Source organism: Miscanthus floridulus, chromosome 16, assembly GCF_019320115.1.
Source record: "Miscanthus floridulus cultivar M001 chromosome 16, ASM1932011v1, whole genome shotgun sequence".
NCBI lineage: Eukaryota > Viridiplantae > Streptophyta > Magnoliopsida > Poales > Poaceae > Miscanthus > Miscanthus floridulus.
Window position 1 is genome coordinate 89418929 of NC_089595.1, and position 13514 is coordinate 89432442.

At 43.3% G+C, this 13514-nt stretch overlaps 1 protein-coding gene across 3 annotated transcripts; it reads right to left on the bottom strand.

Moving 5' to 3' along the window:
• Nucleotides 1–5437: 5437 nt before the first annotated feature.
• Nucleotides 5438–8095, bottom strand: LOC136513435 (NADPH-dependent aldo-keto reductase, chloroplastic-like). Of its 3 annotated transcripts, none has more exons than XM_066507438.1 (8): nucleotides 8075–8095; nucleotides 7868–8006; nucleotides 7496–7546; nucleotides 6756–6832; nucleotides 6595–6682; nucleotides 6060–6332; nucleotides 5691–5942; nucleotides 5438–5589 (listed from the first exon to the last, which is right to left on the bottom strand). In XM_066507438.1, the coding sequence occupies exons 2-8, from the start codon at nucleotides 7976–7978 to the stop codon at nucleotides 5506–5508; spliced, it is 936 nt and encodes a 311-aa protein (XP_066363535.1). In that variant the 5' UTR covers nucleotides 7979–8006; nucleotides 8075–8095; the 3' UTR covers nucleotides 5438–5505. The 3 variants fall into 3 exon arrangements, with proteins under 3 accessions (XP_066363535.1, XP_066363536.1, XP_066363533.1); XM_066507439.1 differs by having other exon boundaries at nucleotides 7496–7551; nucleotides 8075–8089; XM_066507436.1 differs by lacking the exon at nucleotides 8075–8095 and having other exon boundaries at nucleotides 7868–8069.
• Nucleotides 8096–13514: the final 5419 nt, after the last annotated feature.

Here is a 13514-nt window from a genome sequence, read left to right on the forward strand (position 1 = left end):
CCCGTTCTTGTTTTAGAGGACCTGAGGGTAGGTTGGTATATGTAAGTCAGGGACCTGCATATGTCGTGTGGTTGGGAATCCCCAGCTGGGTTATAATCGGTTTGAATCGTCGTTGCTCCTCGGTTATAGAGACTCAACTCACTGTTCATCATCGTAGTTAATAAATGGAACTTAAGTTGGATTTGAGAAAGAGTTGGATGTGAAGTTTCATGATCTTAATACAGATCATGTCATCTTTATATATGATCTTTTTGAAGCTATAAATGTTGAAATAAAGAATCTTGTTAGAGAGCTTTTACGCAAAAGAACTTTGATTTTTGCTAAAGCCTTACCTTGAATCCCTGAACCTGCATTCCTGAGTCCTATCAGTTTTTACTTCGGTTAAGTCTTGTTGAGTACTTTTGTACTCAGGGTTCGTTGACCCTTGTTGCAGGTGAGCCTCATGAGCAGGTCTGCTTTGGACCGTGGTGCATGATGGTTTTTCAAATTGAAGATGACAAGTAAATGTGTGGTCCTTGGGCAGGGCACTTTCTTTGTGTGTTATATTTTATGTTACTAAATCTACTGCCACTCCACTACTATGGTTTATAATAATAATCGTACTTGGTTTGTAAGGTTTGAAATAACTATTTTGTAAACTAAGTTATTGTAAGACTTCCGCTATTTCACTCTGATGTAAATTAATGAATAAACTATTGTAATACTGCAATGACCCTGTAATGGATCCTGCTTGAAAAAATTGTGGATGATTCGGGGTTCTCCGAGGACACCCGACAGTCTTCTTAAGTTACCGGGAACACATGCATAGTCGTCAGAGGTCATTAGACAGTGACAGGTGCATGTGGGCCCTATAATTTAGGAGGTTCTACCACATGCACCGATGAGACAACACCGCACCACGATGGCAACAGGTACGACACCCACCGTCCAAATACAGACTAACTAGATGCTTGTACGACTCCACCCACTACCGGATGGAATGCACGACAAGGGGCTCGACACAAAGGCCACCCAGGCCAGTAGAGCGCCCCGGAGGTCCTCAGCCCCGCTAAGAGACCAAGTGATCGATGATCCTAGGCGACTACCTACTCTGGGTACGATGCGCCTAGGAACCAGGAGACGATGACGAAGGCCACGATGGACACTGTATTGCATAGGACGGTTGATGAACCACCAACGAGGCTACAATACCGCCATGGCTGGCATAGTAGCACCATGTCACACCCTACCGCAATATGGCCAGAAGACCATGATGATAGCCACGACCAGACGTGCACCAGAAGACAGCATAACTTGCAAGCCAAGTTAGCTAGGCCCTCCCTTAGGCTCTCAACCCTTCGGTTGGGAGAACCACCTCTTTGTACAAGCCCTGGCCCCGAACTCTATATAAGGGCAGCCAGAGCACCCATCTCGGGACGATTTACATCCTCTACCATTCCATTCATTCACCATTGTAGTACGGCTCCTGAAGCTTCTCTTCGGGAAGCCCTTCGCCTAGCATAGGTCCTTCCATCTCTTCCACCCTTCTTGCACCCCCCATTGTAAGAACTTCAAAGCATTCAATCGAGGAACATGCACTCGATCGTCTCTAAGACTGGATGTAGGGCTCGGGCCTGAACTAGTATAAATCCTCGTGTCTATTGGATTCTACCATCGTCTTCCTAGAGCAGCACGGCAATCGTATAAATTTACTAGTCCGATTCACAAAACACCGACAAGTGAAATCACCCCTTATCTCAAGAGTTCATTCTCTTGACTTGAGAACGAGGATAAGGTTGAAAGAGACCAAAACCTATGTGGCTACCTCAATAACATGGACATAGACAAGCCTTAGTGGCGAGCTAAACCACGGGATAAATCGGTGTCTCACTTATGTTCTTGTGATTTGCATTGCTATACTTATATTTGTGGTGATTCTAGGGTTTGGTCCTGATCTACTTGCTCGTGCACTTCCGCCAACATCTAGGTGGTGGAATAGGGTCTACACTACCCCAGGAACATCAGTAATTTGCTCGATCTACTTTTCCTTGGGCAATTTTTGAATTATAGTTCGAGCTTGTCTGTAGGCGCAGCAGTGCTGCAATATTAGTGCGGCAGTGCTATAGTACGGCAGTGCTGCACCTTGGGAGCAACAGTGCCGCACTTAGAATTTAACTTTCGCTGCGAGTTTGTTTTAAACAGGCCAATTCACCCCCCTCTAGGCGACATCAAGATCATTTCAGAATGCCACCAGTAGACTTTTTGGTAGGAAGATAGAACTACTCAAAAGGCACATTACCAGTAAGAGACCTAAGATAGCCAGGAGTGAAAGACTCTTTCTTAGTTTCCATAACACGTACAAAATCAGCTCTAGTACTTCTAGTCCTATTAATTAAAGCAGGCAATCTTCCTATTTTTCCCAAACCTCTTATATTCCAAAAGAGACCTATCATCTCTTTTCCTTGCTTTTCTTCCTATTCACTACTTTAGTCCAGGCTTTTTCAATATTAGCCTCTAAAATATTCAAATCCTCAGCCTCACTAATCCTCCCATTTGGAGTTGTGGGATCGGAGTCCCTAGTATCTTTTCTAGAAGATCTCTGACAATTAGAACCAACAGTTCCACTACTAGCAGAAGAGTTTCCACATACTATAGAATGACTACAGCTTATATGATCAGGACCATTTTTCTCTTGACTTCCAACAGAAGTCAGCTTATCCTTTATATCTACCTTGACTGGGCAATCTACCATACTACAATCTACACTAAAATTATTATTTCTTTTTATTTCTAAATCCAGAACTTGATTAACTACCTTTTGCTTAGACAGTTCCTCAGCTGGAACTTCAAGATCAATACTAGAAGCTATTTCTAACAAGGAAGAAGTAGAGATTTGTTTTGAAATTTGTTTACCTTTCTCGATTTCCAGGTTATTCTTTCTTTTGATAGCTTGGGCTATTTCCAGCATATTCACCCCCATTCAATGGAACTCGTTTGTTTCTCCTTTCTAGCTGCAAAGGACCCCATCCCCTCTTCTTTGGTTTAGAACTAGCCATTTTACCAACTTTTTCTTGGATCACTACCCCAGGTGTAGAATCAACCAGTTGAATATCAGAACTATTGGCATTACTCTCAGTACTTGCTTGATTCAGTAAAGGCTGATCTGGCTAAACACTGTTATCAGAGTATCCATACAGCCACTCAGATGGCAGATTCAGGCTTTCTTCTTCTGGTTCAAAAGTCTCACCAGCATCCTCTACCCACATCTCCTCCCTATCCTCTATTTCCATAGCCTTTAGGAGACTAATGCATGAAGATTCCATAGCCCCTCTATTGATATCATTCTCTAGCATTTCCATAGCAAAGAGCTGACTGAGGTTTCTTACTGTCTTACTCCCACTTGGCATAGACTGCTTAGATTGCTTATCTAGAGGTTCATCAACTTTCTTCCCTTGATTTGCATCATCAGAGGGTTTGTCTTTTTTAGGACTGGTAGGATCACCATCCTTCTCCTTCTCTTCATCAGATATCAGGTCATCCTCATCTAAATATGTATCACCATTCCTTTCCTGTTTTCTCAGATATCTGCTCAAATCCTTCTGTTTTGAAACTAATCAGAAATAGCTCATCCTTCATTTCCATGGCCCTCTTCTGGGGAATCTTGATTGGGTCCCTGCATTTCACTTTAACTCTCACCATTGCAAAGAAACTAGCAAATAGGGATTGCCAGTCCACCTCCACCAATTTCCCAACTGTAGAAGCAACTTGTCTAAAAGTGACCCAATCACACCATTTAGGAGGAATGCGCCTGACTTGCACCCAAACCTCAGTCAAGCTGCTCACTGGCTCAATATTTCCATTCCATACCTTTAAAGAAGCCATCACTGTACCTTTTCCCAAGTAGAAGTATGAAATCTTGTTGATCACTATCCTGTCCACTCTTTGCCCAGGAGGAAATCTCACCAGATAACTGAACTCATCCATGCTCCTTAACTACCACGGCCAGTCTGCATCAAATAATTCCCTAAGATACCTCAAAATGGTCTCCTGATCCATCTCACCTTCTTCTATCGTGAAAACTCCACAGTTATCAAATCCAGTCCACAACTTAAACCTATCTTGATCTGGAGATACATTCACATGGAAGAATCCCAGGCCCTTACAAGCACTACCCATAAATTGCACCACTTGTTTAGGCTCACTCCACCAGGGGCACTTCTCAGCTATGTGATCCGGACGATAACACACAAAGCAGACTTTGGGTTTGGAGCAAGAGGAAACAAAGTGTCCTGGTTCCCCACAATTGTAACAGACCACTTGAGACACCCTATTACTTCTAGACTTATCACCCTCTATCACATGAACAGCATTCTGATCTACCTCTAGATGTGTAGTAGAGTTCTGTTCCTGCATATTTGACTGATGGTCCAAAGCCTTGGGTTGCTATTGTGCCTGCTACTGCTGAGGTTACTGACGGCCTTGTTGCTGGCCCTGCTGAAACCTCCCCCGAGTACCTGGAGCCCCTCTACCACCAGGACGAGGACCCTGACCTTTTTGCCCAAAAGCATTGAACTGATTCTGCCCAGAATACTGCCCCTGGTTGTAGTACTGCTGATTGTGAAGTTGATTTGGGAAGAACCCGAACGGACCTAGCTGCGGTGGAGGGTATGGCCCCATCGGTGGAGGCCCCTTTGGCGGCTGGTAGAACGGCGGCGGATTCTGGAACCAGCCTCCCTGACCTCAGCCCCAATCTTCATCAGTACTCCTCGGCCTCTGCGGAGCTCCCCCCCCCCCCCCCCCCTCTGCCTCGACTAGCCATCACCCCTTTCAACTTCGACATGAATGACTCCTTGACACCTTTACCCCAAATGTCGGATGCAAAACTGAATTTCTTCGGAGAACCAATCCAGTAATCTCCAGCTCCAACCGAGAAGCAATCACTGACTTCGAAATTTTTGGACTCCCAAAGATCCTCTACGGCGCAAGCCATGGTGTCAAACCCTAACATGGCCGCCAGGGGAGGGGGAGTCGGAGGGGATGAACCACAGCTGGCCGAAGAAGTCTTCAACCGCACCACCCTCCTCCTCGAGCCCCGCGAGATGTGTGCCGTTGTTCGTCTTCCCCGCTCCCGAAGATCGCGCCACCTGCCTGGATCCTGTGGTGCCACGTGTCTCACCATTGGGACCCTTGTTCCAGTCCCTGAAGGGCCTCCTCACTCGCTGCACCTTGGGCCCTCTACCCAGGGGAGGAGGAGGGGAACCCCTCAACCGACACGGCGATGCCGGCAGGGAGTCCCTCAGTGATGACCGGAGCCCACAGCTCCGGCGGGGTCCCGGCGGCCAACCCGCCTCGACGTCACCCCTCGTGTCGCCTCTCATTTCCTTTTTTTTTACAGGAGGGAACCTTTTCTTTCAATTTGATCGACAGTTCAGCACTACATCGAGGCGAGTGACAAAGATTCATGATTCATCTGGCAATTATATTTTATGCAAAACATTCCAACCAAGAAGAGTACATTTGGTGTCCTCAGATTTCGCCGTCCCAGAAATCCTCCACGGACTTGTAAAAGCTCGTCGGATGAGTCACGAACTCGTACTTGAAAAGCCTGGCCTGCAATTATTTTTCAAACACAACAGGCAAAGAAACGATGAATACCAGGTTTTCAGCTACGAACTCATCAGGAAACACCAAAATCAAGATTCGTGGCATGCCTGCTTGATCTCAGAGAACTTCGCCATCAGCTCGTCAGGGACGGACCAATCAAAGAGGTCAATGTTCTCCCACGTCCACGCCTCGTTGTCGCTCTTCGGGAGCACGCTCTGCCCCATCTGAATACCCCAGCGAAGAGCAACCTGAGCAGGGGTTTTCTGCAGCTTATTGGCGATGGAAATCAAAGTGGGGTGGCTAAGGACGTCCGGTCCGTCGTTTCCTGGTGATCCAGGCGAACCTAGTGGTGCATATGCCTGCAAAAAAGATACCAATAATTAAGAACAATGGAAGTAACTGCCAAGCTGATCAGAAGAAACGAGAAGAGGTTTGTCATCAGGTTCACGAAAGATCTGAATAGGAGTGGAACTTACAGACAAGTGGATGCCCTTCGACCGGCAAAGCTTGCGGAGCTTGTCTTGTTGCCAAACCGGGTGGCACTCCACCTGGTCGACTGCTGGTGGCACACGTGCGACAGCGAGCAAATCCTCCAGCTTCTTGCAGGAGAAATTGCTCACGCCAATGGCACGAGCTTTGCCTGAGTTGTACAGTTTCTCCATTGCTTTCCACGTAGCAGGGATGTCAGGCTTGAGGATGTTTTCGGTGCTCAGCCTAGTTCCTTTCTTTGCACGAACTGGACCATGGACCTGTGAAGCGATCAGTCAAAAATTGTGGAGAAGAGAGGAATGTCAAAATTTAAAGAATTTAGAATGCACTCTTCGAAAGAATTGTGGAGAAACGAGTGTGGCTTGTCTTGTACTGAACTTTTTCTTCTTCTTAATTGATAGACTTCTTACCTTTTCGATCAAAAAAAGAACACCATAAAATCGCTTGAAGTAGCACAATTTTCAGTTAAATAGAAGTATAAGAACTAGGATTAGTTAAATAAGCTGCAGGCTTGGAACTTACTAGGTAAAGATCTAAGTAATCAAGCTGCAGATGTTGTAGTGTGTTATCAATCGCCTCTGGAACGTCTTCTGGATCATGATCAGTGCACCTGAAAAAATCAGAGCATCTTCAAGAATCCACTTGGCATCACAGCATCTGGAAGTACAAGGTTGATAAAATACCACAATTTAGAAGTGATGAATAGATCTTCACGTTTAAGTATACCCTCCTCAAATAGTTTCCTCAGGGCAAAACCAACCTACCAAAAAAGTCATAATTAATAACTACCGCCGTAGAGAAGTGAATAGTCTTCCCATGAAGAATAAATGAATAATTGTCTGGCACTCTGGCCATAGCCAGGATTCTTACATCAATACTATGAACATGCATACAAACACCACCATATTCGAGTCCTCTTCAAATTGAATTTGAGTGTCTATTTTATTTTTAATAAAAATCCCTTAGTTCCTCTTAAGCTGGTCTTTTTCCATCTGTGATGCTACTTTCTTCTATACATTACCATCTGCTTCTCTTAAGTTGTTCTTGTTTATCTTAATACTTGTTACATACTCCCTCTATCCCAAAAAGAGCGTCTCCATGGGATTCGTGGCGGTTTCGTATGTTTGATTAGGTTTGTAGAAAATATTAGTAACATTTATCTCAAAATAAGTTCATTATGAAAATATATTCAGCGCATGATTCATCTAATGATACTAATTATGCACCATAAATACTAATATTTTCTTATATATATTGGTTAAAGTTGAAAATATTTGACTTCTCGAAAAGTGAGAATGATACTATTTGTGGGACGGAGGGAGTAGTTGTAAGCTGACTGCTGACGTTAAAGACTAACACAAACTAGTAGCGTTTGTTTCAAGGGCTATTTATTATGCAAAAGAAGGGCTTAAAAAGTTATTACCTCTTTCTGATTACCATATTGTGGAGAACAGTCAATATGATGATAACCTGCCTGCACTATTACAAGTAGAAACATTACATCCAAACAAAAGAAGCCCATATGACATGCTATGCAATTAAAACCTGATACCTTCCGTTCATGTGCAATTAAAATTGGCACAAAATAGTAAAGAGCTCTGAAACTAAACTTTATGCTTTCACAGTTTCCATTAACATATTGGGTTGACTGGTTGATAAACCAACATGTTCTCCACTTGAGCAATAAAGGATTCTTACGTTAGATTCAATTGAATCCACAACTACAAGGAAGAAAACAAAAGAAGAAAAGACCATATAAGTAATGGATCTAAACAAAAGCAAGAAGTGACAAGACCTGGAGAGCTGCACGAATGGCATCTTCGACAACGGCTGGTGATATTTGCCATGTTCCAAGGCCAACCGATGGGATAGAAGCACCGGTGTTTAGGAGGAAGAACTTGGCCATCTACGCACTCCAGAGTCCAGAGGCCAAACTGAAAAGCGAAAGTATAAATAGCAGGTAGCCTTTGTTGCTGGAGCTTGGCAGGATGAAGATACCTACTTGGCTACTTCTACAATTGCCAGCAAAAACATTGTGGATTTGGGACTCACCGAATGTGTGAAGAGGACATTCTGAATCTGAACGACAGTGGCTGGACGCGGAGCAGTTGAGCATGGTAGCTGATAGGTCAAGTCATGTGGCAGGACGCCTGCACCCAATTTTTTAGAATCCATCTCAAAGAGTCATGAGTTAAAGCTTTGATAAAAATATATGTGACGATCATTGCAACTTGATATAGTTATTAATACAGATAGCTAACCACAACCAGCTATTAGCCATTTGTGTTACGAGAAGCTTCTTTTAAGAAAAGGTGAAGTCAATTTATTGAGAAACAGAGATCTATACATATTTTTGACACAGTAAAATCTAGCTAAAGACTTACCAAGGAAGTGACCAAGTATAATATTAATATGCTAAGTTCTTTTTCCATAGCAGAGAGAAGCAAACACAATTGATATAGTGGTAGGACTTCTAAGAGGGCTCTGGCTTCTCAAGAAGCATTACCAAACGGAGCAAGAAAAAATGGTTTCGACTCCGAAGCCACCAAGGAGCTGGAGCTTTTTTTTTGGAACTAGGAGTCAAAAATTTTAGCTTCAACCGGCTCCTCTTCTCAAAAATACTCTCTGAATCTACTTTGTTAACATTTTTCTTTAGCTCAACTAGAGAAGCTGCTGGAGGAACCATTGCAGGAGCAATTTTAGGAGAAGCCAAAACCTTGCCAAACATGGTTGCAATATTTCTTCTATCACGAAGATGAGACAATTAATTACCTTCTTCAAATGTCGTTTTCTTTTTTCTAGTCCATCAACCCGGAGCTAGAATATTAGGAGAGGTAGGGGCTCTTCTACCCTTCCAGTTCCCTTATAAAAAATATATATATTAGGAGAGCTAAATATTAAAATTGTGTTGATAAATTTAGTACCTGCAACTAATTAAAGATGCTTATCTGAACTTACCCTCTCTCTCATTGTTCATTTGCCAATACAATACATATTACATAACCTGTAATCTATGCTGGGGTTGTGGTAAATTTACTAATTACTATACATGTTTCGCCATACGTAATTCTTGTTTTTCACGTTTGCCAATTCTTTGTTTCTCCAATATATATGTTTAGTTCAAACCTCACAAAAAAATAATGTTAGCTCTTGTTGAAGCATGTAAGGAAAATGGACCCTTGGCTCATTTACTTTGGATTTTGGTGTTTGATGACTAACACAACCAAATTGAACTAATGAATTTGTAAGTGTTTGTTTGTAGTTCAATAGGGTGCAAGACGTAACTTGGACGAAGGCCACGTGATGATCCGATGATCAACAACTCAAGCAAGACCTTAGGAGCACAAGAGAAGATCCAAGAGATCAAGCAAAGTCCAAGCATGAAGATTGGAACCAAGCCGTACGCAAGATCACGAAGAAACGAGCTCGCAGAGGTGACCAGACGCTGGACCGGACACTGGAAGCGCGACCGGACGCTGGACCGGTGGCTCGACAGACATGCGACCGGACTCAAGGACCAGACGCTGGCGGCAACCGACCGGACGCAGGAACGCAGCGCCCGATCGAGTACAGAGAGGTTCCAGAGCGGCATATCTGCGACCGGACACGTCCGGTGGCAGGCGACCGGACGCTGGCCAGCGTCCGATCAGTGTTTTGCCGGCTCAACGGTCAGGACGACCGGACGCGTTCGGTCAGGACGATTCAGCGTCCGGTCAGTAGCAGAATTACGGGAGTTCGACCCCAACGGCTACTTTCTCAGTGGGGCTTATAAATACAACCCCCAACCGGCTATTTGAGAAGTGTGGAGCTGAGGAAACATACCAAGGGTGTTGATACACCATTTTAGTGATCTCCACTTGCATAGTGCTTAGTGATTCATCAGGTGATTAGCGTAGGTGCTTTGCGAAGTGCTTAGGTTGATTAGACCACCGCTTATGCGCTTGCTCTAGGTTTAGGCCTAGTGTTTAGTGAGGTTTGCATACCTCTTACCACTCAGTGCTTTGCGAGCACCATTGTTGTACATCGGAGGGGCTTGAAGTCTTCCGAGATCACACCAACCGTGTTTGTGGTGTGGCCGCCACCGTGTACCGGAGGGAACAAGGCCCGCGGCGTTTCGGCCGGAAGCTTGATAGTGAAGACGGCGGGGAGCATCCAGGAGAGGCTTGCCGGAAGGCACGTCGGAGACCCACTTGCGCGTGGGGAAGGCCCGAGGCTATCCACGGAGTTACCCGACTGGGAGCTTGGCCCTTGCGAGGGATTCCTTGTGAGGGGCTCCAACGAGGACTAGGGGGAAGCTTGTGCGCTTCTCGATACCTCAATAAAAATACCGGAGTCGTCGACGGGAGTTTGCATATCTCTACCTTGCTCTTTAGCTTCCGCATTTACATTATTTATTTGACTACGTTTGCGGTAGAGATAGCAACACACTAGCAAAACCATAGTTGCACATCTAGATAGCTTATCTATTGCATAGGTTTTGCTAGGTTTAGAAAAAGAGGCCATAGTTTTGAGTTAGAATTTTAACTTGCCTAATTCACCCCCCCCCCCTCTTAGGCGTCACGGTCCCTTCAATTGGTATCAGAGCCGATTGGCTCAAATTTGGACCTTTGGCTTAACCGCCATTGAGCCGACGCTATTTAGAGTGGTTGGGATGGATACCGCTAGGCCTCCGCACATTGACGACACTAACTTCCCGTACTACAAAGCTAGAATGGCTTGCCACCTTGAGGCGGTTGATTTGGGTGTATGGAGAGTCACTCGTGACGGGATGAAACCCATAAAGAATCTCGAAAAACCCACAAAGAGTGATGAAAAAGAAATGCATTTCAATGCTAGAGCTAAAAATTGCTTGTTTGAATCATTAAGTATGGATGTTTTTAACCAAGTGTTCACTTTAAATACCGCACATAAAATTTAGTTAAAACTCCAAGAGCTCCATGATGGCACAAGTAATGTCCGTGAGCAAAAACATTGTCTAGCTAAGCAAAATTATGATTCTTTTATAATGAATGATGATGAGCTTGTTCGTGATATGTATTCTCGTTTGAATCTAATTATCAATGAGCTCCATTCTATAGGATTATTAAAGCTAGATGATGCGGACATCGTGAGGAAGATCATCTCCGTGCTACCATAAAAGAAATATGCAAGCATCATCACCATCCTTCACAACATGGAGGACTTGAGCAACATGACCCCAGGCATAGTCATTGGCAAGCTAGTGGCCTTTGAAATATCACGTAAGATGGGTCAAGAAGAAGCTTCTTCATCAAGCAAAGGCAAAGCTCTCGCATGTAGTGAGAAGAAGAAGATGAAGGGCAAGCAAATTGAGGCAAGCTCAAGCTCCTCAAGTGAAGATGAAGAAGATGAGGATGATGATGATGATGATGAAGATTCAAGTGATGATGATCAATCTTCCTCCTCCGCCTCCGACCTTGATGCAGAATCAATCAAACTTATCAACAAGGTGGAGAAGATAATCCAAAGGCTCAATGTCAAGGGTATGCCCATCCAAATTCAAGATCTCATTTTTACCAATCAAAGAAATGAGCAAAGAAAGAGAGGATGCTATGGATGCGGCGAGTTAGGGCACTTTGTGGAAGTTTGTCCAAACAAGCCCACACCCAAGACAAAGAAGAAGGCATGCAAGAACCAAGCCCTCACATCAATAAGATCATGGGATGATTCTTCAAGTGAAGAAGAACCCCATCACAAGAGACGAGGTCGCAAGCACTCATCATCAAGCTCTTCTCGTGTGTGCCTTATGGCACGAGGTAACAAAAGCTCTTTCTCTAGTGAGAGTGATAGTGATAATGATATGCCTTCTTATCATGAACTTGTGCAAGAGAATCTTAATTATGCTAAAACTTGCACTAGTCAACAAAAGAAGCTCAAAAGTTTAAAAGAAAAGCTAGATAGTTCACAAAAAGCATACAAAATCTTGCTTGAACAATATGAGAACTTTGCTAATCTCAATATTGAACTATCTACTAAAATTGAGAAACTTGAGACTAGTGCAACAACAAATGCATGCACAATCAATGATGAGCAACTCTTAAAGAAAAATGAAAAATTAAAAGAAAAGTTAGCTAGCTCACAAGAAGCATATAATAGTTTGCTTGCTAAAATAGAAACCATGTGCAAACATTGTGATGAGCTAACTAATAAAGTTATCAATCTTGAAGCCGTTAGCACAACCCCTACCAAGGTATCTAAAAAGAAAAGTTCTATCTTTAACATGTCTAAAAAGGATGCCTCTACTTCTTGTAATGATTTATGTTTAGACTCACCTTTGTGCAACCAAGTTTGTGTTGAGAAAGTTGTTGTAGATACATGCACACAAGAGGTTGCAAAGGAGAATGAGTAACTCAAGCAAGAAGTAGCTCGCCTCACTAAGGACTTGACTCAAGTAAAAGGCAAGGCGAAGCAAGCCCAACTTCATCAAGATAACACCGTCAAGAGAGTGAAGAAGCTTGATGAAGGACAAACTGTGGTTTATTACGTGTGCCACAAGGAAGGTCACAAGTCCTATGAGTGCAAGGTGAAGAATGGGGGAGGAGCAAAGAAGAAGGAGAAAAGGCAAACAAGCAAGCTCTCCAACACCTACACCAACAAGGTGGACAAGAAGGCCTCCACACCTTATCTCTTGAAGAAGAAGAAAAATGATAAGGTGGTGGCCAACAATGGGGTCAAACGATTTTGGGTGCCAAAGGAAATCATTTCAAACATGAAGAGCACCAAGAAGGTTTGGATCCCGAAAGGGAAGTAAGAAGTCCGTCGGACATCGGGGAATTTGGAGACTTGGCAAAATATGGGTGCATTTCATGGGGTGCATCATGATGGACAAAGTCATTGCCAAGTAGGTTAGTGAATACTATGGACCCAAATTCTCCTTCCCATGTTAGGTAACTAGATTCAATTTACTTTAATTGGTTTTTGATTCAATTTTTCCTACGATTGATATCTTTTAGCATCTAGTTACACTTCATGCCTATGTTTGCATTTGCATACTTATATATTTTGTCATGCATACACTAGGTATATCTTATGGTAGGCTTGCTCGGTTTCATTTTTAACCTTTGGAGCAAACCTACATGGTTTAAAATTGTTTAGGAGCACGACACATAGCTTGTCTTACTATTGTTTATCTAATATGTGCTAAAGTCCAAAATGTAGATAATCTCTCCCGAATATCTATTTTGAAAATGATTCTCACTTTCATGAGATATCATCTTTCAAGTGGTATTTTTTATTCTAAAATCAATGTGCATGTTTTCTACAAAGTATTCTACATTTGTGTGCATATATTTAGGGGGAGTGATTCTACAACTTGGATGCTTTGAGACTAACACTTTTTCAAATGGTATCAATTTTTCAAACCTATCACATGTGTAGTAGTCTCATTGTAAGGAAATTGGAGTCCCAGGAGTTAAGCATCATTC

Coding starts and splice junctions, on each gene's coding strand:
- LOC136513435 (XM_066507438.1), bottom strand. CDS start 7,978: ATGGCCAAGTTCTTCCTCCTAAACACCGGTGCTTCTATCCCATCGGTT. Junction 6,333..6,594: donor ATTACTTAGATCTTTACCTA/GTAAGTTCCAAG, acceptor ATCGCTTCACAG/GTCCATGGTCCAGTTCGTGC. Junction 5,943..6,059: donor CGAAGGGCATCCACTTGTCT/GTAAGTTCCACT, acceptor TCTTTTTTGCAG/GCATATGCACCACTAGGTTC.